The sequence below is a fragment of the Bos taurus genome, chromosome 21, assembly GCF_002263795.3.
Source record: "Bos taurus isolate L1 Dominette 01449 registration number 42190680 breed Hereford chromosome 21, ARS-UCD2.0, whole genome shotgun sequence".
Lineage (NCBI taxonomy): Eukaryota > Metazoa > Chordata > Mammalia > Artiodactyla > Bovidae > Bos > Bos taurus.
Genome location: NC_037348.1, coordinates 19,108,545 through 19,134,860, shown reverse-complemented (window position 1 = coordinate 19,134,860; position 26,316 = coordinate 19,108,545). Strand labels below are relative to the sequence as shown.

The following is a 26,316-nucleotide window of genomic DNA, read 5'->3' as shown; positions in this document are numbered from 1 at the left end:
AATATATACTCGTTAGTTTATAAAACACAGAGAAACTGGACAATGTCACAGAGATATCTCAGCGTCAGGTTGGTCCACCTGATGCACTTGTGTTCATTCCCATCTTTGTAGGTAGACAAGATGTTAAAGGTAAATGAACCTGACTGCTTTGATCACCACTAATGCTGACTTCTGAGATCTTAGTTTGTTGCAGGCACTGTGCCAAGCAATCTATTGAGTTAAGCATGTTATTTAATCCTTATAACAATTCTATCAGGTCAGAATGACTACTATCACTTCACCTTTGGGGACCCTGGGAGTACTTAGCAAGGCCAAGTATCTTGGTTAAGGTCACCTGTTAGTTGAATGGCAGCATATGGACTCAAGATCTTGACTATTATGCTCAGCCATCTCCCAACTTTTTCAGTCTTTTTTCAATCCAGGTGTGTTAGTCACTTAATCATGTCTGACTCTTTGTGACCCACCAGGCTCCTCTGTCCATGGGATTCTCCAGGCAAGAAAACTGGAGTGGATAGCCGTTCTCTTCTCCAGGGGATCTTCCCGACCCAGGGATTGAACCCAGGTCTCTCCCATTGCAGGCAGATTCTTAACCATCAAAGCCACCAGGAAAACCCTTCCAATCCAAGGATGGATCCATTCTATGATAATTTTCAAACAAATGTGTGATTGCAGTTTTTCCTTACCTTGCTTTAAAACTGACCAGGGGCCCTGCCCTAAAGGATCTAGTTGGGGGCTCTCTTTCTTGAGAATCTTTCATTTAGTTCTCCCAAGAACCCAGCCCTTTCATCTCTGGGAGTCTAGGGACAGCATCTCTCCAGGGGACTTCTTGGTCTGCCCTTGGAATTATCGAGACAGCGTTCAGTGCTCCTTCTAAAAGTCACTGGCTGCTAAATCAATGGTGTGCTGCCCCCGTGACCTGTTTCTTGGAGTTTTAGAAACAGTTGTTCCATGGATATATATTTAAAGAAAATGTCAGATTTCTCCCAGAGGCTCATGGGACTCTGCATTCATCTTTGCCCGGGATCAATACACCAGTGAGCTGGCTGTGACTTATGGTGGAATGAAGACGTTCCCTCCAGGCCGAGTCACTGTGGGAGAAGCACCATGTCCACGGAGTATTTTATTTCTGTCATATTGTTAAATAAGAAAAGAATTATATTGGAAAATAAAGAAACCCCTCTCTGAGGGAGCAGTCGCTTGATAGGGGTCTTTTTTTTTTTTTTTTTTGAGGAAGAATTGAATGTTGAGAGTGGAAAATTTATCTCTTGGCTGGAGGGGCCGCATGTTGGCTCTTAGCTGTGGCTGTGATTAAAATCCAAACAATCCCAGTTCCTGGCAAATGGAAGAGGGGGTCGTATTTTCTTGTCTGACTTCCTGATTAGTCCACATGGCGCCATCTGCCACAAGCCATGTAGACTGCCAGGGTCTGCCCAATGGAGCCTGCGGGCTGGGGTGTGGGGAAGGATTGGGTAGTTCCAGGAAGAAAGACTGTTGGTCCTAGAGGAGATGGCTCTGTGAACTGGGGCAGCCAGATCATCGCAAGGGTAGAGGTGTGAGGCTTCCAGTGACCTTCTGCAGGAACAGAAGGCTTGAACTGGGGCTTTTGACAGCTTCTTAGCACATTTTATTCCTTCGTGGGGGATCTCTGCCTGCCCCAACCAGCCCCTCCTCTGATCCTTGATAGAAGAATGAATGCTGTTGGGATTCCCCATCAGAAGGCTGAGTGTGTATGACTTTTCCAGTAGCAGAGAAGGAGAAAGAAGAGACGTCTACTGAGTCCCTAATGTATACAAGGACTTCCCCTGTGGCTCAGCAGTAAAGAATCCGCCTGCCAATGCAGGAGGCGCTGAGATGTGGTTCAGTCCCTGGGTTGGGAAGATCCCCTGGAGGAGGAAATGGCAACTCACTCCAGTATTATTACCTAGGAAATCCCATGGACAGAGGAGTCTGGCGGTCTACAGTCCATGGGGTCACAAAGACACGGACACGAATGAGCGACTAAACAACAGCAGCAATGTCTAAGAGGTCCACTCTCATCTCAGGGAACAATCCCACAGCGGGGTGGGGATGTCCTTATTCTCCAGTTTGACAGATAAGGGGTGGAGGCCTGGCCAAGTGAAATAACTGATCCAACATCACATGGCAAGTAACGGGAATTAGTACTGTGATTATTAGCATTGCTACCACCCAGGTCTGCTCTTTTCAAAGACCAGCTCTTTTCTGACCCAACTGAGCCCCACAGCCCACATGCTTTGCATCACCTTCCAGAAGCCACTCTCAACATGGCAGCTCCCCTTGGAATCAATGGGGGAAAAACAATGGAATCCAAAGGGAAAAAAAAAATCCAAACAAGTTAGCATCTCAGGGCCCTCGCCATGTGCCAGACACTTCTTTCACTCATTTCTCATTTACTCTTGTGCGATGAAGGGTATGGTCTTGGCTGAGCACCTGGCCCACTGCTTCTCACTGGTCCGGTCTGTTTTTTCTTACTGATAAAAACTGGAAGCATCTTTCAAGACTTCATTAGAGTAGCCGGCAGTCTTCCAATAGCACGGGTTTAGAGAAATTTGAGTTGGCGTTGCACAGTGCTCTCTGAAGTCTCTGGTTTGGGTAAGATGGTGTCTTCCCATTACCAAGAAGATGGGAATGGTCTGATGAGAAAGCCAAGCAAGAATCAAAGAGATTGCCTCCAAGATAAAGAATGAATTTGAAAGAAAAGAAGCTTGGATTCTGAATCCCATGATACAATTTAGGCAAAAGCGAGAGGCATCAGAGGATATAAACTCACGGTGCAGAAACCCTTCAGAAATACCCTAAGGACCATTAGTGTATCTCCAACAGGCTTCTCTTAATACCCTGCATGCACAGAGCAGACATGGTTAAAATAGATTGGAATATTTCATTTTCTTAAAGCAAAGTGATAATTGCATCTGGTATAATCTGCAGATTTCATCGACTTGGTAAAATATTAACTTGGTTTCGGGGATGGCTTTGTGCTAATCCTGGCACTTTCCTTCTCCCAGTCCTGGCACTGACTGCTTGCCACGGCTCTTCAAGTCACTAAACAAGCTGGTTAAGGGGTTCCCTGGTTGCTCCGTGGTTAAGAATCTGCCTGCCAGTGCAGGAGACTTGGGTTCCATCCTTGGTCCAGGAAGATCCCACATGCCTTGGAGCAACTAAGCCCGTGTGCCACAACTACTGAGCCTGTGAGCCGCAGCCACTGAAGCCTCAGCACCTAGAGTCCCTCCTCCACCACAAGAGAAGCCACCACAATGAGAAGCCCGCGCGCAGCAACTAGAGAGTAGCCCCCACTCACCGCAACTAGAGAAAAACCTGTGCAGCAGGGAAGACCCGGCGCAGCCTAAATAAGTAAATAAGCTTCCCAGGTGACTCAGTGGTAGAGAATCCGCCTGCAATGCAGAAGACCTGGGTTCAGTCCTTGGGTCGGGAAGATCCCCTGGAAAAGGAAATGGTAACCCACTCAGATATTCTTGCCTGGGAAATCCCATGGACAGAGGAGCCTGGTGGGCTACAGTCCATGAGGTCTCAAAAGAATTAGACATGACTTAGTGACTAAACAAGGAAAAGGCAATGGCACCCCACTCCAGTACTCTTGCCTGGAAAATCCCATGGATGGAGGAGCCTGGTAGGCTGCAGTCCATGGGGTCACTAAGAGTCGGACACGACTGAGCGACTTCACTTTCTCTTTTCACTTTCATGCATTGGAGAAGGAAATTGCAACCCACTCCGGTGTTCTTGCCTGGAGAATCCCAGGGACGGGGGAGCCTGGTGGGCTGCCGTCTATGGGGTCACACAGAGTCGGACACGACTGAAGTGACTTAGCATAGCATAGTGACTAAACAACCAACAACAGCAAAATAAGTAAATAAACAATCAGACTAATAATACTGTTATTATGATAATAACCTGACCTCTTTATTGCCCCTATAACTTCAGAAAGCATATTAACATAGATCATCACTAATTCTCACAATAACTGTGAGGATGGAAGATTGAACCCCTTTATAGAAGTAAAAACAGAGCCTTGCAGAATGAAGTTACTTGCTGTCTTCATATCCTAGGGCTGCCTTGACCTATTTCCACAAATTTGGTGGCTTTGAACAGTAGAAAATGATCCTCTCCCTGTTCTGGAGCCCAGAAGTCCAAACTCAGAGTGGCAGCAGGATACACACACTGCAGAGGCTCGAGGGAGAGCCCGTCCTTGCCTTTTCCAGGGCCTAGTGGCCTCCGGGGGTCCTCGGCTTGTGGTAGCACCATTCCAGTCTCTGCCTCCGTCTTCACGTGGCCATCTTCCCCACCTCTCTGTCTTTCATCTTTCCCTCCTTTCTGTTTCTCTCTCTCTTCGGCTGCACAGCATGGCTTGTGAAACTTCCCTGAGCAGAGATTGAACTCCAGGCTCCCTGCAGTGACCACTGGGGAAGTCCTTTCCCTCCTTCCTCTTCCGTGGATACCGGTCATTGGGTTTACGGCCCACTGTATTCCAGCATGATCTCATTCATGATTTAACTTGATTATATCGGCAAAGACTCTGTTTCCAAGAAGGTCACATTCACAACTACTGGGACTCAAGGCTTTGGTAGAGGAGGAGACACTCTTCAGTCTCCTACGGCCCCCCCAAGGTGACACGGCTGGCTCAACTCAGATCTTCGGGTACTTTTTTAATGATCGGGATGCTGGCATCTTCAGATGCCCTTTGGGCATATTTTCTTCTGTCACAACAGATTTGGGTCTCTTCCCCATTTTCCACTACCTGACACCAGGATTGCCACCCGCAGCACCGATACTGCGGAGGGGAGAAGAAAACCAGAGTGATGCCTGGCGGGGAATCAGTGTTTTCTAAACACCCAGTCTTGGCGTTGGCTGTTCAGCCAAGTGTCTGTGTGCACAGACTCAGATGAGGCTGAGTTAATCTGCAGGAAGCCCCAGGGGCCCTGCAATTAGGCCCCGGGCCATCTTGGGGCAAGGGCTGGGTGTTGGTAATCTGTGCTCTGAAGCAGCTGCTGCTGTATTATTCATGGGGCTGCCTGCATTATTGATGGAGCCCGGGAAGGCTGGCTTTAGGCTCCAGGAGTCTGTCCCTGAAGCCCTGGCTGAAGGCTCCACTGCTCCAGGCCGGACTGGATGGGAGAGCGGACAGCTTCATTTAGACCCAGGACTTGCCCTTCTTTGCTTCTGGTCCATTTCACAGATTTTTTGTTTTTTAAAAAAATAATTTTATTAATTAATTTATTTGGGGCCTGTGCTGGGTCTTCCTTACTGCGCGTGCTCTTCTCCAGTTGTGGCGAGTGAGGCCTGCTCTCTACTTTCGGTGCATGGGCTTCTCACTGCGGTGGCTTCTCTTGTTCCAGATCACAGGCTCTAAGGCACTCAAGCTTCAGTAGTTGCAGTTTCTGGCCCCAAGAGCACAGGCTGAATAGTTGGTGACTCATGGGCTTAGTTGTTCCACCGCATATAGAATCCTCCCAGATCAGGGGTCGAATCCGTGTCTCCTGCATTGGCAGACGGATTCTTTACCCATGAGCCAGCAGGAAAGGCCCTACTGCGCTATTTAACTCCCTCATCAGGTTATGAAGACGACAGGGGATTTGCTCAGTGAGATGCTTGGTGCACTACTGTTCTGAGTCTCAACATGCTCTCTGCTGTGTGTATGTCACGCTGTCCAGGAGGAGGGTCCAGAGGGATCGGGGGAGAACTCAGGGCTCTTCTACAATTTTCAGGAGACTCTGGGTGGGAGGAAAGGAACATGTCTTGTAGTGCTTGCCTTCTGGAGGAGAAAGAGGGAAGGAAATAAACAAGCCATTAGCGTGCCCATGCCTGGCGGGGTCTTAGCCATGCCCCACATGTCTCACCAGCTCCTCCTTCCAACCTCAGGGTGCTGAGGCATCAGCCTCCGTTCTGGGGGACACTCCTAAGATGTGGGGAAACACAGGAGTGCAGGGCTCAGACCAGAGGCAGAACTGAATAAAGCACATGTGACCTGAAGCAGCCCGGCCAAGCCTCTCACTTGTCTAGTATTTTCCACCCAAGTGGGTAATCTGTATTTTTACAGCTACTTAATAATGAATGACCACATCTTGTCAAGTAAGCAACTGGGAAAAATCAGGCTGACCTGGTTCAGTTTGCATATATTCCAGCATCTGGACCCTCAATATCCTTCCAACGGGGCTGGGGCTGACAGGCCTCTCCTCTCAGCCCCTGCAGTGTGAATCCCAACCAGTTCTCCACTTCCTTTCCCCCAAGGCAGGCTGAGCAGTTTCTTCCCTCCAGAAAAAACCTCTCTGGTTTTCTCCTGTCTACATTTTCTCTGTTCTCTTTCTCATTTCTCAGCCACTGCACATGCATCTATCTTAATCCCAGGGCAAACCCCTCCGAGGGTCCTTAATTTCATCCCTCACTTTCCTGCCCTAGGACCTTCCCTTCCCCTCCCCACCCCCCGGCCCTACCCCCACCCCAGCCCTGATACGTTTCCCTTCTTCCTTTCCACTGGTTTCTTCTCTTCTGTTTTTCAACCAAAGACATTTCTCTCCACCATTAACTTCCTGTGCCCTGGAGCATAAAACCTTGGGATCATATTTTACTCTTTCCTTTTCTTCTACCTCCAGTGAAACACCAAACACCACCTTGTCTTCCTTTATGATATTTGCTCCATTTTCCCCTTCACTCTCCCCAATTTGATTGCAGAATTCCAAATGTGAATGCAGAGTTTTCCAACTTTGAATGCATCCCTTTGAGTGAAGAGTTTCAAAGAATAGCAAGGAGAGATAAGAAAGCCTTCCTCAGTGATCAATGCAAAGAAATAGAGGAAAACAATAGAATGGGAAAGACTAGAGATCTCTTCAAGAAAATCAGAGATTCCAAGGGAACATTTCATGCAAAGATGGGCACAATAAAGGACAGAAATGGTATGGACCCAACAGAAGATATTAAGAAGAGGTGGCAAGAATACACAGAAGAACTGTACAAAAAGATTTTCATGACCCAGATAACCATGATGGTGTGATCGTTCACCTAGAGCCAGACATCCTGGAATGTGAAGTCGAGTGGGCCTTAGGAAGCATCACTCCAAACAAAGCTAGTGATGTTGGAATTCCAGTTGAGCTATTTCAAATCCTAAAAGATGATTCTGTGAAAGTGCTGCACTCAATATGCCAGCAAACATGGAAAACTCAGCAGTGGCCACAGGACTGGAAAAGGTCAGTTTTTATTCCAATCCCAAAGAAAGGCAATGCCAAAGAATGTTCAAACTACTACCACACAATTGCACTCATCTCACACACTAGCAAAGTAATGCTCAAAATTCTTCAAGCCAGGCTTCAGCAATACTTCAACTGTGAACATCCAGATGTTCAAGCTAGATTTTAAAAAGGCAAAGGAACCAGAGTCAAATTGCCAACATCCATTGGATCATAGAAAAAACAAGAGAGTTCCAGAAAAACATCTATTTCTGCTTTATTGACTATAACAAAGCCTTTGACTGTGTGGATCACAACAAACTGTGGAAAATTCTGAAAGAGATGGGAATACCAGACCACCTGACCTGCCTCTTGAGAAATCTGTATGCAGGTCAGGAAGCAACAGTTAGAACTGGACATGGAACAACAGACTGGTTCCAAAATGGGAAAGGAGTACGTCAAGGCTGTATATTGTCACCCTGCTTATTTAACTTATATGCAGAGTACATCATGCAAAATGCTGGGCTGGATGAAGCACAAGCTGAAATCAAGATTGCTGGGAGAATATCAATAGCTTCAGATATACAAATGACACCACCCAATGGCAGAAAGCAAAGAAGAACCAAAGATCCTCTTGATGAAGGTGAAAGAGGAGAATGAAAAAGTTGGCTTAAAACTCAACATTCAGAAAACTAAGATCATGGCATCCAGTCCCATTACTTCATGGCAACAATGGGGAAACAATGGAAATAGTGAGAAACTTTATTTTCTTGGGCTCCATAATAACTGCAGATGGTGACTGCAGCCATGAAATTAAAAGACACTTGCTCCTTGGAAGAAAAGCTATGACCAACCTAGACAACATATTAAAAAGCAGAGACATTACTTGCCAGCTTTGTCACATTGCCAACAAAGGTCTGTCTAGTCAAAGCTATGGTTTTTCCAGTAGTCATGTATGGATATGAGAGTTGTACTATAAAGAAAGTTGAGTGCTGAGGAATTGATGCTTTTGGACTGTGGTGTTGGAGAAGACTCTTGAGAGTACCTTGAACTGCAAGGAGATCCAGCCAGTCAATCCTAAAGGACATCAGTCCTGAATATTCATTGGAAGGACTGATGCTGAAGCTGAAACTCCAATACTTTGGCCACCTGATATGAAGAACTGACTCATTTGAAAAGACCCTGATGCTGGGAAAGATTGAAGGCAGGAGAAGAAGGGGACAACAGAGGATGAGATGGTTGGATGGCATCACTGACTCGAACATGAGTTTAAGTAAGCTCCAGGAGTTGGTGATGGACAGGGAAGCCTGGCATGCTGTAGTCCATGGAGTTGCAAAGAGTCAGACACATCTGAGCAACTGAACTGAACTGAACTCCCCAGTTTTTACCTCTGTATTCCAGGCTCTTAGTAACTGAGCAGCAGTTCTCTCATGGTGGTCCAGGGTCCCAGGGATCCCCAAGACCTGTACTGGCAGATCACAAGGTTAAATCTCTTTCCATAATAATCCAGCAATGTTATTTGCCTTTTTTTACTCCCATGTTCAAAGAAGTTTTCTAGAGGCCACGTGATGTATGCTAACATCCTTCCTCTGATGCTCAATGGAGTTTTTGCTAATGCATTCTTGTGTTTTTTAATTTCTAATATGGTAAATTATGATAAGTATCATGCACCTAAAAGCTCTTTGAGACCCTCAGTCATTTATCAGGGTGAAAAGGAGTTCTGAGACCAAAAAGCTGGAGAGCACTGACCTGGAGAGCCTGCCAGCCTGAATGGTGCCTATGTGTGCGTGAGAAAAGATGCCTCTTCTGGGCGGATAGAGCCCCATGCCTGGCACCAGGCCTGGTCAAGGGCGTGCAGGCTGGATTTCATCCCTGTTCCTCCCTTTGGCTGGGTGTTTTGAAACACGTACAAACTTCCCCACTGTACACTGTGACCCTGTGTTTCTCGACGTCCTGACTCATGTCCCGGTCTCCAGCTCACCCCCTCTCTGGTTCATCCTGTCCAGCACTGTTGGATTGCTCTTACAATTTTGTTCACATCACTGTCCAACTACAAGGACTCCAGTGGTTCCCACTGCCTTCTGGATGCGTTTCAAGCTTCCTGATGTGGCCATGAATGTCCTCCACCATCTGGCTTTCACTTGTCCTTCCAGCTTCATTTCCTGGTACTCCTTGACACAAACTCTCTGCCATGATGCAACTTTGTTTTTCTTGTTTTCACAGTCCAGTCAGTAACAGGCCCTCTAATTCTTTCCCTAGTCACTCCCTCCACAAGCCCCCAAAGTCAGGGGTCCTGCTTACTCCTCTTAGAATCCCCTATCTAGCAATTTCTTGCCTTGTGATAGATGATGAGGAAGGTGCGTGAATTTTGGAGTCCAGCAGGCCAAGATTTGAGGCCCTGAGGCTTCTCCTATGATTCAGCAAGTAAAGAATCCGCCTGTAGTGTAGGAGACACAGGAGACGGGTTTGATCCCTGGGTTGGTAAGATCCCCTGGAGGAGGAAATGGCAACCCACTCTAGTATTCTTGCCTGGAGAATTCCATGGATGGAGGAACCTGGCAGGCTACAGTCCATGGGGTCGCAAAGAGTTGGACACGACTGAGCACATACATCAATTCACTGTCACACACTAGCCGAGGGACTTTGAGTGCGTGACTTGACTCTTCCAAACATGAGCGGGGCAGTCCCTCATCTGTGTGGTGATGGGACTTGGCTGTCTCTGAGTGTAGTTGTGAGAGGCAGATGCTTGATAAAATTTAGTTTTCATCTCCTTTGCCGAATGAGTGTGGTGTGTGGAGAAAAATCACGGGCACTTTTAGACCAAGAGGATATCACACGGGGGTGTTTGCACATGCAACCTTTGCTGTCCTGTTGGCTGGAAAACACTGGTTCCTGCCCCCAAGGGCCTCTCTCTTCTTTTATTTTAAATATTATTTATTTATTTGACTGTGTCATGTCTTTGATCGTCGTTGTGGCATTCAGGGTCCTTAGTTACAGCATGTTGGGATCTAGTTCCCTAACCAGGGATGGAACCCAGGCCCCCTGTGTTGGGACTGTGAAGTCTTGGACACTGGACCACCAGGGAGGTCCCTCTCGTTGTTGTTGTTGGTTTTTTTTTTTTTTTTTGCCTGAAAGCTGGTTGATGCTGATGCCTGCTTCACTACTTTGGAATTTGCCACCTATCTGAGTGGAGTTACCCAAGCGCCCCTCCCTCTGGGCGTCAACAGAGTCATCCCCATACTGGCCCACAAAGAGAATCGTGATCCAGCCAGGCATTCCGATTTATCAGTTGCCCTTGACCTCAGGAGTTTTACATCAGCTAATGCCCTTCAGTTGTCCGCTAATAACTCCCTTCTGGATGGGTGGTGAGGAAGGCCTTGAACTTGACTCTGCCTCCATTAGATGGTCTTCTTCACCGAGATGAATGGTCCCAGGAAATAGGGACTGATGATTCATTTCCATTTCAATAGCACTCACTCCAGGCAGAGCCAGACATGGAAGAGGTGCTTATTAAGGATTTTGTTGACTCTATGAAAAAAGAAAGCTGGTCCCAAGATGGGCTTTGAGAAAATGTTGGAAATAGCTAACCACATTCTCTCCAAGGATAAAAGCTTCTTCCTTTCTTTCTACTTACCTTCCTTCCATTTTTCTTCCTCCTTTTATTCATTCAACAGGTATTTAAGTGCCAGGCTTAGTTATAGGTATGGGGAATACAGCAGTGAACCTAATAGTCAATGTCTCTGACTTTGACGGAATTTAATTTTTATTTAGGGAGATAAAGCAAATAAATATTTATTTTTTAAACTTTTTTCTGTATCCATTCTATATATAATAAATAGTTTGCATCTACTAGTCCCAAACTCCCAAGCAAGCAAATAAATATTTAAACTGATGCTGCTGCTGCTGCTGCTAAGTCGCTTCAGTTGTGTCTGACTCTGTGGGACCCCATAGACGGCAGCCCACCAGGCTCCCCCATCCATGGGATTCTCCAGGCAAGAACACTGGAGTGGGTTGCCATTTCCTTCTCCAATGCCTGAAAGTGAAAAGTGAAAGTGAAGTCGCTCAGTCGTGTCTGACTCCTAGCGACCCCATGGACTGCAGCCTAAGCAGTGGAGAAGGAAATGGCAACCATAGGAGATCGAGGGAGCTGATCTCCAGATATGTTCTGGGTCCAAAATCTGTAGACAGAGAAGACAACAGGTGCAAAGGCCCTGAGGCAGGAGCATGCAGGTCATCCTGCTGACCTTGACCCACAGCAAGGTCAGTGTGGCTGAAGAAGAGGAGGGGAGGGTGAGGCAGGTGATGAGAGATGACAGAGGGGTGGTGCCAATCCACAGGTCTTTGACTTTGACTTTTGATGAGTTGGGAGGCCACTTGGAGGGTTTTGAGGATAGGAGCTTCCCAAAATGGCATATTTAAAAGGTTTGTTTGCCAGATGAGTTCAGTGGAATGGATTTTCTTTTTAATAAGTTTATTCATTTAGAAACTATAAATTTGTGAACTTCTATAATGTTACTTCTTTAGCTGTTCAGTCGCTCAGATGTGTCTGACTCTTTGCAACCTCATGGACTGCATGCAGCATGCCAGGCTTCCCTGTCCTTCACTATCTCCCAGAGTTTACTCACAACTCATGTCCATAGAGTCAGTGCTGCCATCCAACCATGCCACCCTCTGTCGCCCCCTTCTCCTCCTGCCCTCAATCTTTCCCAGCATCAGGGTCTTTTCCAATGAGTCAGCTCTTCGCATCAGGTGGACAAAGTATTGAAGCTTCAGCTTCATCATCAGTCCTTCCAATGAACATTCAGGACTGATTTCCTTTAGGATTGACTGGTTTGATCTCCTTGCTGTCCAAGGTACTCTCATGCGTCTTCTCCAGCACCACAGTTCGAAAGATCAATTCTTTAGTGCTCAATACTTCTTTAGAGGTGCTGCTAAATGCCTTCTCTCATGGGTATGAGGAGCAGGTGGGGGCCCTTGGCTTCAGAGCCCTGGGAGGGAGTGGGGCCTCCCTTGGTCCAGGGGTTCCCTGAACTCGCTTCTCGCCCACAGGAGGTTGGAGCAGAACTTCTTCAACTGCAGCTGTGACATCCGCTGGATGCAGCTGTGGCAGGAGCAGGGGGAGGCTAAGCTCAACAGTCAGAACCTCTACTGCATCAGCGCCGATGGCTCCCAGCTGCCACTCTTCCGCATGAACATCAGCCAGTGCGGTGAGTGAGCCCCCCGGCCCAGCTGGCTCCACGCCGCCCTCCCACAGACCCAGGGACAGTCAGTAAAGTCAGTAAAGGAAGCCAGGGTGTTCCTTCCCCACTGCCCTCCCAGCCTCGAATTCGCCACAGTGGCTGCGGATCCGGCTCCCCTCTTACTTCCTGCTCACTCCTGTCCCTTCATGAGCCAGCTGTGGGAAGGTTGGTTTCAGGCAGCGGTCCCCAATCTTTTTGGCACCAGGGACTGGGTTCGTGGAAGACAGTTTTTCCGTGGACAGAGGATGGAGGGGTTGGGGGGAGGGTGGCATGGTTTGGAGATGATTCAAGCACATTACATTTATTGTACACTTTATTCCTACTTTATTACATCAGATCCACCTCAGATCATCAGGCCTTAGGTCCTGGAGGCTGGGGACTCCTGGTTTCAGGGATGCAGAAAAGGGCGCGTGTGCCCTTTGTGATCGGACCAGAGTCCCTGCACCCTGTCAGTTTCTTGTTAAGTAAACCTGAAGGAGTGCAGGTCCAGGTGTGGTCTCCGGGTCTCCTTTATCAGGACATCTAAGGGACTTTTAGAGAAGCAGATGTGTGGGCCTGATCACTCATCTCTGACTTAATGAGATCAGAGTGTCTGGGGATGAGTTTGGAAATCTGAATTTCTAGCGAGCTCCCCAGGGGAGTCTGAAGCAGATCAAGGTTTTGAGAGCCAGTGCCCAAAGTGGAAGATGCCATTTGACGTCATTGCTAGAGTTGCCTGCCTTGAGCAACTGTCCTCCCCTCCAACCCTGCCCCCACCACCATCCCCTCCACCAGTCAAGCTGCATGGGCTCACGTCCTGAGATCTGACGTCTGGAGCTGGTGTGAGGCTTCTGAGTCTTGGGGTGCTTTTAGGAGGTCAAGCAGGTTGTGTTGGAGTCATGATTAGACAAGGCAGGAAGTGCCACCATTGCCCTCGTGGACAGAGTTTTGGTCACAAACTCTTCCTTATCTATGCACCCGCCCTGTCCTTCCTCCCAGACCTTCCCGAGATCAGCGTGAGCCATGCCAACCTGACAGTACGAGAGGGTGACAACGCTGTCATCACCTGCAACGGCTCGGGCTCACCCCTGCCCGATGTGGACTGGATAGTCACCGGACTGCAGTCCATCAACACCCACCAGGTAGGCGTCCGAGCCTTGGGCCCTGCCACCTATTAGTCTTAAAGAGCTGAATCATGAAGAGAAGCAAGAGATGTAAGAAGAAGAAAGAAGAAGAGGGGAAGTTTGTGGTCCTCTCTCTACAAGAAGAAAGGCAGAGACTTGGGTGCCACCCAGCTGCAACTTTTTCTGGCCAAATTGATCTCAGACTATAAACATCTCTGTACCTTACCTTCCTCATCTGTGAAATGGGTATAATGCTACCATTGGCCTCATAGAGTAAGTGTGAGGGTTACCTGAGCTCTTGACTGTAGAGAGCTTGGCCTTTGGTCAGTGTGCCTTCACCGGAAAGCCCTCTTTCACTTTCTGCCCATCTTTCCTCTTGATTCCTGAAGGTGTTGGGGAGTGAGGTGGGGGAGGCTTGTGGAAACTGTTTGATTATTGCCTTTGTTTTGGTGCCATCATCTAATTTTTCTGTTTTGAATCTTTTAAAAAAATTTTTATGTGATAAAGTATACATAACTTAAAATTTACAGTTGTAAACATTTTTTTAGTTATTATAAAATATTAGCTCTATTCCCTGTGCTGTACAATATATCCCTGTAGCTTATTTTATACATCTGATGGTTGTCTGTTTTCTTGGGGTTTTAGACAAATCTGAACTGGACCAACGTACACGCCATCAACCTGACGCTGGTAAATGTGACGAGTGAGGACAATGGCTTCACCCTGACATGCATCGCTGAGAATGTGGTGGGCATGAGCAATGCCAGCGTGGCCCTCACTGTCCACTGTGAGTGGACGCCATTGTGGAAGGCGGGTGGGACCCTGGGGATCTCGGCACAGGAGGCTGGGACGGGGTGGGGCCGCTGCAATGAGCCTGGTCCACTAGGAGGGTCAGAAAGACTCCTCTGGGGCAGTACAGGGCAAGTCAAGTCAGTCCTTGGCTAGTAACCCCGGAAAGCGTGTCCCTGTGCCACAGAAGGTGCTGTACCTCCAACTCGGATTTGCTCACTCCTGCTGCTGCTGCTGCTAAGTCACTTCAGTCGTGTCCGACTCTGTGTGACCCCATAGACGGCAGCCCACCAGGCTCCCCCGTCCCTGGGATTCTCCAGGCAAGAAACACTGGGGTGGGTGTGCTCACTCCTAAGTTGGCCCAAGTCTGCCTTTTGCTAAACCTCTAAAGTTCTCTGAGGAGCTACTCCATAGAGACAGGGAATGGGCAAGCATACATATGAATTTTTGGGGCTGGGAAATACATGTAGTCATACACACTTCTTGGTAAATTACTGCTAATCACACCAAAAAAAAAAAAAACCCCACCAGATATCTGAAGTTAATGACTTTGGTGCTTATCTATGCAACAAATGCAAGTATCTGGGGTCATTGAATGACCTTTAGTATGAAATTTTGGTTCTCTTTTGACTTAACGGCGGATAAGGCAATGGCACCCCACTCCAGTACTCTTGCCTGGAAAATCCCATGGATGGAGGAGCCTGGTAGGCTGCAGACCATGGGGTCGCTAAGAGTCGGACACGACTGAGCGACTTCACTTTCACTTTTCACTTTCATGCATCGGAGAGGGAAATGGCAACCCACTCCAGTGTTCTTGCCTGGAGAATCCCAGGGACGGGGGAGCCTGGTGGCTGCTGTCTATGGGGTCACACAGAGTCGGACACGACTGAAGTGACTTAGCATAGCATACATAGCATTTGGCTTAACGGAGATGCTTTTAAGGGAAATTCTAGTGGGACTTCCTGGTGGTCCAGTGGTTAAGATTTTGCCTTCCAGTGCAGGGGGTGTGGGTTCAATCCCTGGATGGGGAACTAAGATCCCACTTGCCTTGACACCAAAGCATAAAACAGAAGCAATGTTGTAATAAATTCCATAGACTTTATAAATGGCCAACATAAAAAAAAAATCTTAAAAAAAAAGATAAATTCTACCAACTTCTCTTACATTCTTAGACTTTCTTTAGCCAAGAGGAACTCATCTCTTTAAGGAATTCTTAGACACTATAGTAGACTGAATATTTATGCCCCCCAACAAAGGTCATGAGAAGGACCCTCCAGCTGTAGTGGATCCAGGAAGCTTGGGTGAAGACAGACATCTCTTCACCTCTTTAGGGATGGTGTTGGTGTTGATGGGGAGTGGGGGACTTCTGAGTCCCTTAGTCTTTTTAGAGCTGATGGAGAAGATTGGGGCTTCCCAGGTAGCAGTAATAAAGAATCTGCCTGCCCATGCAGGAGACGCAGAAGACAAGGGCTAGATCCCTGGGTTGGGAAGATCCCCTGCAGAAGGAAATGACAACCCACTCCAGTATTCTTGCTGGGATAATCCTATAGACAGAGGAGCCTGGTGGGGTACAGTCCATGGGATTGACTGAGCATGCATGCATGCATGAAGAATTGGGCTGCCTGCCCCAGCTCCTGGAAGGCTGCTCCAGGACATGGGAGGTTCCGTGTCCTGGGCTTCAGCTGGCCTGTCCCCTGGCAGACCCCCCACGTGTGGTGAGCCTGGAGGAGCCCGAGCTGCGCCTGGAGCACTGCATCGAGTTCGTGGTGCGCGGCAACCCACCGCCCACACTGCATTGGCTGCACAACGGCCAGCCGCTGCGCGAGTCCAAGATCATCCACGTGGAGTACTACCAGGAGGGCGAGGTCTCCGAGGGCTGCCTGCTCTTCAACAAGCCCACCCACTACAACAACGGCAACTATACCCTCATCGCCAAGAACCCCTTGGGCACTGCCAACCAGACCATCAATGGCCACTTCCTCAAGGAGCCCTTTCCAGGTGAGGGTGGAGCTGCCCTGGAGTGGCTGATCCCTCCAGGCACTCAGGGGGGTCGGGGTGTGGGGGCTTGAGGGGAGAAGCAGCATCAACACGGATACCATCATCACCAGCAACACACACACTTTGGAATATCTTCAGCCACCACCTGAATTTTATGTAAACTAGATAAAGTCTCTGATGTTAGCAGTCACAGTAAAAACCAAGACCCCTTGGAAATACACAGCTATGCATATAAGGGTATATGGTATTATGGAAGAGTAAGTAGGGGCTTGAGAACTGGACCCAGTCCTTTGTTTGTTGGGGGACTCTGGGCCTGATCATTACCTCAATACCCTCATCTGTGAAATGGGCATGACGGTACTGCTCCCATAAGAATCTTGTGACTTTTATTAAATAACTTAAAATAGACAAAGCGTGTGTCACAGGCTTTGGTACCTAATGATGGTTTGATGACCTTCCGTGTAAGGGACTTCAAGGTCTATCTGATTCATCCCCATGTTTAACAGAAAAGTTAAATCTCTTTCCACTTGCTGGGTAGAAGCAAGGTTTTGCCTGGGGTTGAGGCTTCCAGGTCTGTGGCTCCTTTCCTCTAATGCTGTGGTGAGTTGATGGGTGGGGAGTTCCTGATGCCATCAACCTGGATGGTGCTGACATCCAGTGGATGGGTGGGGGAAGGAGAGGTCATTGAAATAATGAAAAAATTTTGTTTGAATATTTTGGAGGGGAGTCTGTCTTTGTCTGGGCTGGAATATTTCAAATACCTTCCTGATGTTGGAGGAGAAGAAAACACTCCAAGAGTTTAGTGAAAGTGGCTTCAGCATCTCTTGGTAGATTTGGCAGCTGATAAGTTTCTATTAGTGAAGTCATGTATCTTTGATGACCTTGCTGATTTCTGCTGGGAACAAGCTGGAGGACCTCTCAGACTTCAATTCCTAGAAATCCAGGCTTCTAATGAGGTAAAGGGTAAAGCAGATATCAGTAAAGATATCAGTAAAGACTGATATCATGCACGCACGCGCACACACACACACACACACACAGCAGTGGAGGACGAGCACTGCAGCATCTGCTTATGTGAAGGTGACTTTACAACGTACAGATAACCATCAGGAAGCAGCTCCAAGGGGCCTTTTAAATCTTAGCACAAGAAAACCTGAACTCAGGAGACACTGAGAGACACTCTCGAGAGGCAAGACTACCTGGGAAGCTAAACTCTTGCACAGAATTCTGTGGAGCAGTGATGACGCCATCACTCAGGAGAGGATGAGAATGTGCCAATGTTTGAGACCCTGGCCATCCCATATGGTCTGACATTTCCAACATCATTCCTAGTATACCCAGTAAAGGGCCTCAGGACACTTCCCACCGTGGGTCACACGGGGCTTTTTAAGAACTGGAAGAGTCCCGGTCGGCACTGTGGAAGCAGCGACCTTTAGATGCAGAGATGCTTTGCTTTTCGGGACCATAAAGTCAGGCTAGGCTTTGTTGGCATTAAGGGCTGGAGTGGCCCTTTGCCCTGTTCATGTCCATCTGGTGATTTCAACATCACTCATTATCAGAGAAATGCAAATCAAAATCACTATAAGGTACCATTTCATGCCAGTCAGAATGGCTGCAATCCAAAAGTCTACAAGCAATAAATGCTGGAGAGGGTGTGGAGAAAAGGGAACTCTCTTACACTGTTGGTGGGAATGCAAACTAGTACAGCCACTATGGAGAACAGTGTGGAGATTCCTTAAAAAACTGGAAATAGAACTGCCTTATGATCCAGCAATCCCACTGCTGGGCATACACACTGAGGAAACCAGAAGGGAAAGAGACACGTGTACCCCAGTGTTCATCGCAGCACTGTTTATAATAGCCAGGACATGGAAGCAACCTAGATGCCCATCAGCAGATGAATGGATAAGAAAGCCGTGGTACATATACACAATGGAGTATTACTCAGCCATAGAGAATGGAATCTGCTTTTAAAGAGGAGGTGTATTAACACTGACGGGGGAAAGATGAGGTGGGATGAACTGGGAGATTGAGGTTGACGTGTATACACTACTGTGTATAAAATAGATAACCAATGAGAACCTATTGGACGGCACAGGGAACTCTGCTTAATGTTCTGTAGTGACCTAAATGAGAAGGAAACCCAGAGAAGAGGAGATATATACGTACGTATGGTGATTCACTCTGCTGTGCAGCTGAAACTGACACAATATTGTACAGCCACTGTACTCCAATACATGTTTTCTTTCTTTTTTTTTTTAAAAAGAGGAGAATCTATACTCCCTCATGAGTGAGGAGTGAAGCTCCTGCCAAGTGATGCTTCTGTTCTCAAAGGGAAACTCCTGGGGTCTGGAGAGAGGGGGAGCCCTTGAATGTTTGAGAGGTGGGGCAAGACACTCCGGCTCCTGTCCACAGAGGGTGTGCTGGCCGTGGGGCAGGAGGACCAGTGGAATGGTGTGGGGCGTGGCTTTTCCCACTGGGAGGGAAGCTCTTCTCTGCATCCTCCCAGCCGTGTGTACACCTTCTCTGTCCCCAAGAGACACAGCTGCCCCTCCTCATCACCTCTGGACACCCCTATCACCTTATCAACTCTAATCAGGCCAGTCGTTCTCCAGGAGTGGTCCCCAGACCAGCAGCATCCACATCATGTGGGCAGGTGTTAGAACTCAAATCCTAGAGCCCCACCCAGACCTACTGAGTCAGAAATTGTGGGGTGGGGCCCAGCAGTCTGTGTCTTGACAAGCCCTCCCACCCGCAAAATTCAGACGCTCTTATTTGCCAACTGCTGCTGTGGCATATGGTGGACCGAGGAGGCAGGAGAGAGGGTGGAGTCATGGAGGAGCTTGAAGGCAAACTGCTCACCTGAAGCGGGTTTCTCGGACCCACCTGCACCCTGACAGGGCCATCCTGTGTGAAGGGTTACTTGTTCGTAAAGGAATCAATGGATGATGAAAAGGCAGTGACAGGGAAGAGATGGGCCAGTGGTGACAGTGAAAAAACAGCTAGGCATTCAGGAGAGTCAGTCATCCCATGACGCAGGCAGTAAACTGCACACCTGCTGAGCCCTGGGTACAAAGGCTCTTGGTGGATTCCTGTTCTTCTCTTGCTGTAAAGTGGTGGGGAGGTTGTATTTGTCATTTGTACCCCCTCGCTCCCAGACAGCAAAGCATAGAGGTTAAGAGCCGAAGGTCTGAAATCAGACAGACTGAGGTGCAAACCGCATCTGTGGTCCTACTGGACAGATGGCCTCAGCTCCTAGAATGGGGCTTGGCACACGGTTGGCATGAGGTGCCTCTGTTTCTTCATCTGTAAAATGGGGATAACTGGAGCTCCTGCCTAAATAGTCCTGAGGATGAATGAAGTGATGTTTGCCAAGTGTTTCGCTCTATGTCTGGACAGAGGGATGGTTCAACCGCTGTTGGCCTTGACCTGGATTCTGAGTGGAGAGTTAAGGAGTTGAGTTCAGGAGTTCTGGAACTGGTAGTCACTCTGTAATCAAGCTGGGAACTTCTAACAGACTGTCTTCAGGCAGTTTCATTGAAGGTAGTGGTTATGGAGTCACAAGCCAGGGTTCAGATTCTCACTCAGCTGCCCATCAGCTCTATGATCTCAGGCAGATTACTCAGCCCCCTCCCTTCTGCCTCAGAGATTGTGGTGAAGATTAATTCACAGACAGTGGATCAATCTGCCTAAAATATCTCCCATGGTGCTTGGTACAGAGTAAGAGCAGAATTAGTTTGTTTTTATTTTTATTTTTTTTTAAAAACACCCAAGGGCAACTGAAAGTGGATTTGTTTGGGGAGGGGATGGGGATCTGAAGGTGAAGGTCTTCTTTCCTGACTGTTCGTGGGTCGGAGGCCCACAAGAGACTGGATTGAAATGAATACATTGAGTGGAAACGTCTGAAGATGCAGAGGCTTCGATCAGAGGATTTTCTCCGAGCAGGACATTGAGATGAAAATGTTCTGGGAAAGCTTTTTGTAAGCTTCACATCCTATGCAAATGTTGGTGGTTCCTTCTGCATTTCCAGGGAAGCACTAGAATGTTCCACCTGGAGTTTAAGCCTTAGTGTAGGAGCCAGTCCTTGGAAAGGAAGATGTGTTCTAGGAGCATGGAATCCTCTTTCATGTTTCAGGATCTTAGAGAGGCCACCAAAAAGGATCTGGGTGTAAGAGTGGGACCATGAGGAGTCAGGGATCTGAGTGTCAGGGGAGGCTGGGGATCATGTCAGGGTCAGGGTGGTACCTGGAAGGTCACCATTAGGGATCCTTAGATGATGTGATAGAAGGGGGAATGTTGCCAAGGGGTATGTGTGTGTGTGTATGTGTTTGTATGTGTGTATGTGTGAATGTGCATGCATGCATGCATGTGTGTGAGTGTATGTTTATGTGTGTGTGTGTCTATTTATGTGTGTGTGTGTATGCAAGGGGTGTGCGCACACATGTGTGTGCATGTGTGTATGTGTACATGTATGTATTTATGTGTGTATGTGCATTTGTGTATATGCACAGTGTGCGTGCATGTGTATGTGTATGTATGTGTGTATATGTGTGTATGCAAGGGATGTGTGCGTGTGCATGTGCATGTGTTTGTATGTGTGTATCGGTGAATGTGCTTGTGTGTTTATATGTACATGTGCGCATGTATGTATGCATGTGTGTTTTTATGTGCATGCGTGCATGTATGTGTGTAAGCAAGGTGTGTGTGTGTGCACATGTGTTTGTGCATGTGTGTGTATATGTGTGCATTTATGTGCTTATGTGTATGTATGTATGTATGTGTGCATTTATGTTTGTGAGTGTGTGTTTATGTGTGTGCATATATGTGTATTTATGTGTGCGTGCACATGTATGCAGTTGTATGTGTGTGTTTATGTGTGTGTGTGTGTGTTTGCCTGCATTCCTGCAATGAATATCTGTGAATACTTAACGAAACATTTAGGAACAAGTGAGCTGCCATAACTCTTGAATTCTCCTTTTTTCGCTTGGCCAGGAAGTCTCTTCATTGTGACAGCAGAAACCAGAGTTCCCTCAGGGCCCTAGGTACCACCACGGGGAGAAACCATTGCGCTAGCGCCCTTAGCGGCATCAAGACTGGCTTCTTTCCCATAGGGAACTTGTTGAGACGAGAACATGCTCCCAACCAGCGGATGCTGGGGAAGTGGAGGGGCAGCCGCGTGTGGCCGTCTGCGCGGGGTCGGCCGAGCATGTGGACGCCTGGCGCGGCTCCCTCCTCTGTCCTCACATCTGAAGCCAGGCCATCTCTTCACGTCATCACGTCTCAGTGCATCTCTGTCTGTCTGGATGCAAGCTGCTGCCTCTCTTCTCTTTTCTCTGGACCCCACTGGCTTTTCCCACTGAGTTTTTCTTGAGGAGTTTGGGATCTGGAGGAGACATATGCCTTCCATTCGTGCCCGGTCCCCTTTGGGATTCAGATGCTGCTTTGGCACGCGAGTCCAGTTGTTTGTTCTCCCAGACTGCTGGTGCAGGCAGAGACAAGGACCATTCTTGGGTACCATCCTCTTCCAGGGTGAAGTTTTGAGTCTTCCCACAAGTTAAAGAGAACCCTGGAGGTCTGGCTCTTCCAGGTCTCAGGTGTTTCCTGGGTGAATACATGTCTCCAGGCTCCTACAAAGGAGCTAAGCATTCATAGGCTCACCGAGAGATTACAGGGTTCACAGATTGGGCCAAAACATTTGGCTGACATGAGATTATTCTCCAATAAAGGAAAACCTTATGAGAAACATGCAAATCAGTTTTAACTATGAGTTGATCTGGCATGTCTCTATTCTCTGAAACCACAGCTAGGGTCCCTTGACCCCCATCTTCCTCCCAAATCAGGTAGTTGGTCACTTGAAATTTAGAAGAGGCTGGGGGTATGAAGGGCATGCTCAGGAATTTGGACAAAGCTGTATCACTGTCCCTTGAAACAACGAAAAGCAGATGATGAACAAGAAATCTATTAACAGTGCATTTACTATACGTAGAACTTTCTTTAAAAGACTCCTTCCTTATAGAAAGCATCATTTTCTCCACAGGTAGAGAGCAGAGCTACGACTGCAATGACTGAAAGCTCAGCTAGCCAGATGCCTGGTAAATAGAAGGTCCATGATGAATGAAGGAATGAGTTGTTGTTTTTAGGGTGTGGTAGGCTTGTGACAGGAGGAGCTGTACTACAATGCAGGGGTTCGAAAAGGGAGCAGCAGCATCCTCATCACCTGAAAATTTGGTTAAAATGCAAATTCTCAAGACCCACTCCAGACCTCCTGAATCAGAAACTCTGGGATGAGGATTGATAATCTGTATTTCTTTTGTTAAAAAGTTAAAAAAAATTTTTTTTAAGTTCTTGATATTGAAATAGAGATTTACCCTCCCAAATTGCAAAAGAATACAAAAGACGTTCTTATACCCTTCACCCAGCTTCCCCCAATGTTGCCGTCTTACATAATCACAGTGCAGTGATCATAACCAGGAGTGATACTGATACAACCCTATTACCTAATCTACAGACTTTATCTAAATTTTATCAGTTGTCCTTCTCTTCTTGAGATCCAATCCGGGATTATACATTGCATTTAGCTGCCATGTTACCGTATTCTCTTTAAATCTGGGGCAGGTCTTCAGCCTTTCTTTGTCTTTCATGATCTGCGTACTTTGAAGACTCCTCACTCGTTATATGTAGGCTGTCCTACAGTTTGGGTTTGCCTGGCGTTTTCTCACAATTAAATGCCAGTTATGCGTTTTTGGTAAGAGCACCGCAGAAGTAATGTTGTGCCCTTTCCGTCCATTGCGTTGGGGATACATGATGTCTATACATCTTATTACCTGTGATGTTAACTTTTTCACTTGGTGAAGATGGTGTCTGCCAGATTTCTCCACTGCAAAATGATAATTTTTTTCCCTTCTGTAATTAATAAGCATCATATTTTGAAGCTTTATAAATATCATTTTTTATCATTATTTCACATATTAATTTTAGCATTCATTGGTGATTCTTGCCTGAAACAAATATTAACGTGCCATTTGTCAATGATTTTTTTCCTAGTTCCATCCTTTCCTCTCTATTAATTGGAATTTTATTGTAAGGAAGAGCTTTCTCTTCTTCCTCATTGGTTGATTAAATTGCTTCTTATATCAGTATGGACTCATGGGTATTTATTTTGTTCTGTGAATTACAATCCATGTGTTAATTTGCTAGAGCTGCCATGAGGAAAAGTGTCAGGGACTAAATGGCTTAAACAGCATAAATTTATCGTCTTACACTTCTGGAGGCTTGAAGTCTGAGATCAAGGTATCAGAAGGGCTGGTTCTTTATGAGCCTCTCTCCTTGACTTGCAGATGGTTGTCATCTCCGTGTGTCTTCATCTGCCTCTGTATAACTATATCCTAATACCCTCTTATAAGGATACAAGTCATATTGGATTAATGCCCACCCTAATAAGTTTATTTTTTCTGAACTTTTTTGCAAGGGGAGAAAAATATTTATTTTTTTAAATGGAGGATAATTGCTTTACAATGTTGTGTTGGCCTCTGCCATACAACAGTGTGAATCAGTCATAAGTATACATATGTCCCCTCCCTCTTGAACCTCCTTCCCACCCTCCTATCCCACCTATTCCTCTAGGTTGCTAATGACTTTAACTTAATTACCTCTTAAAGACTCTACCTTTAAATATAGTCATAGTTTAAGGTACTGGGGGTTAGGACTTCCGTATATGAATTTTGGGCAGATATAATTCAGCTCATAACAACCTATGACCGTCATTATATTTTGTTGCTCAAATCATCCCCGGTTTGGCCATTGGAAACCCCATCATGGTGGCTCCTGCATCCTTTCTTCCTTCCCCTCATAGTTTTTGTGTGCCTTCTTGCTTTTCAATACCGCAAGATGTTCTAGGCATATCTTTTACTTTTTCTTCCCCAGCCCTGGAATTATGCATTTCTCCAAGAAGCCCTCATTCTTTCTGTTGGAGGATCATAGTGGTCATCTCCTGGATGCTTCTGTGGCAGGCTGAAGTTTGAGAATCTCTTATAAACTGGTTCCGAGCCCGGGCTTGAATCCAGTTGTATCCCTTCTTAGATGAGTGACATTCAGTTAGTCACTTGATCTCTATATGTCTGTTTACTCTCCTGATGAAAGGGTGTAATGCTACCCATCTCCCAGGGTGGGTATAGGATTGGGTGATGTGTTACATAAAGCATTTTTCACACCCCCATCTCATAATCAATGCCCTATAATGATTGGCTTTCATTATTAGGTGATCATTTCTAAAGGCCGAAGACTCAATAACACATTTTCATCTGGGAAATAGATTCTAGAGGGATTCCCAAGCATGCCTTAGTGACCTATTAGATTAAATTTTACAATTGGGGAATTGTGATCTTGAGATCATAGCTGGCATTTCCCAGGTAGATCACAGAAGCCCATCCTGGAGGATTTCTTCTGGGTTCTAATGTTCCACCATCATCCCCAACACACTGGGTATCTGAGGGAAGGTTGTGGGTGTGACAGGGAGTCTGGATTTAATTCCTCAACTCATGGTTTGGTTTCTAGTCTCCAGGTGGGCCAGGCCACCTCCCTTGAAACCCAGGAGTTTTAGCTCTTATTCCTTCTCCATTTGGAAGACCACCTTCTAAAGAGTAATATGGTGTGGGGGAGGGGTGACGTGCCAAGGGTTTTAGTTTTCAGTTGCCAGGGCAACAGGGGATCATGGTGAGTGGGAGAGGTCATAGCTATGAAGAAGACAGAGCAAGGCTGTTCCGGTTTTTATTACGTTTGTTAATTATCTCTGTCTTTTTTTTGCAGAGAGCACGGATAACTTTGTCTCTTGTAAGTCTCTTTTACCTTTTGCTTTGAAAGTGATTTATTCTGATACTTTTGGTGACTATTGAGTCCAGATAGCCCTCTTTCCTGTTCTATCACCATCCCCAGACCCATGTCCACTGAGAGGATCTGAGTGAACCATGAAAGGAGAGCAGAAACTCTTCTTGGGCAGTTCCAAGCCCATGCCTCTTAGACGGTCACTTGCTGCCTCAGTTCTCCTGCAGTTTTCTAGGGTCTGACCATGGTGCGAGTCTTCCTACCTAGACAGAGAGAGGTGGTGTCAGGAAGCATGTGGGGCTCACGTGCCCCGGTGGGCCCGTGTTGAGCATCTCAGTTGTTCTTGCAGAGAGAATGTGGAGCCTATGATGTCAGTGTTTGTCACCTGCTTCAAGAGCCAGGGAATTTGGCTAGAACCCACCTAGGTGGCGCTAGTGATAACGAATCTGCCCGCCAGTGCAAGAGACCTAAGAGACATGGGTTCAATCCCTAGATCAGGAAGATCCCCTGGAGGAGGGCATGGCAAACTACTCCAGAATTCTTGCCTGGGAAACCCATGGACAGAGAGGAGCCTGGCGGGCTACAGTTCATGGGGTTGCAAAGAGTCAGACACAGCTGAAGCAACTGAGGACGCAAGACAAGTGGAGCTGTGACTGGCCAGGTCTCCCAGAGGCTCATCTGTCTTTAAGTGAAATTACTGAGGCTCAGTCTATAAGTGATTCGGGGCCAGGACTAGACAACTCCCTGGATTTGGGGGTTTGCTCGTGGACTGTAGGGGAACCCATATTTATTCCTTTTCCTTTTGTCCCCCATGGGAGAGGAATGGTGACAGCTGAGGTCATTTCAGCTTCCTATGTGGCCTGAGACAGCAGACGGTCTTTTTTAGGACATGCATTGTTGTTCTGGAGAAGGAAATGGCAACCCACTCCAGTGTTCTTGCCTGGAGAATCCCAGGGACGGGGAAGCCTGGTGGGCTGCCGTCTATGGGGTCGCACAGAGTCGGACACGACTGAAGCGACTTAGCAGCAGCAGCAGCAGCATTGCTGTTCGGCTCAGATGTAAATATCACCTGTAATTCCTTTATTTGTCCTTGGTCTTAGAGGACTTGTCCTCTCACAGAACATGCCTCTGGAGAAATTTGAACCGGGGGTGTCTCTGGATAAGTTGGTGATT

At 47.2% G+C, this 26,316-nt stretch overlaps 1 protein-coding gene across 14 annotated transcripts in view; it reads left to right on the top strand.

The window, feature by feature from the left end:
* The window catches only part of NTRK3 (neurotrophic receptor tyrosine kinase 3), a 439,365-nt gene that overhangs the window by 125,367 nt on the left and 287,682 nt on the right, over nucleotides 1-26,316 (top strand). For 10 of the 14 annotated variants that reach the window (XM_059879136.1, XM_024981892.2, XM_059879142.1 and 7 more), the window contains 5 exons: nucleotides 12,243-12,400; nucleotides 13,412-13,554; nucleotides 14,182-14,323; nucleotides 16,027-16,323; nucleotides 25,129-25,152. In XM_059879136.1, the coding sequence (XP_059735119.1) occupies nucleotides 12,243-12,400; nucleotides 13,412-13,554; nucleotides 14,182-14,323; nucleotides 16,027-16,323; nucleotides 25,129-25,152 (764 nt within the window). 14 annotated transcript variants of the gene reach the window in all.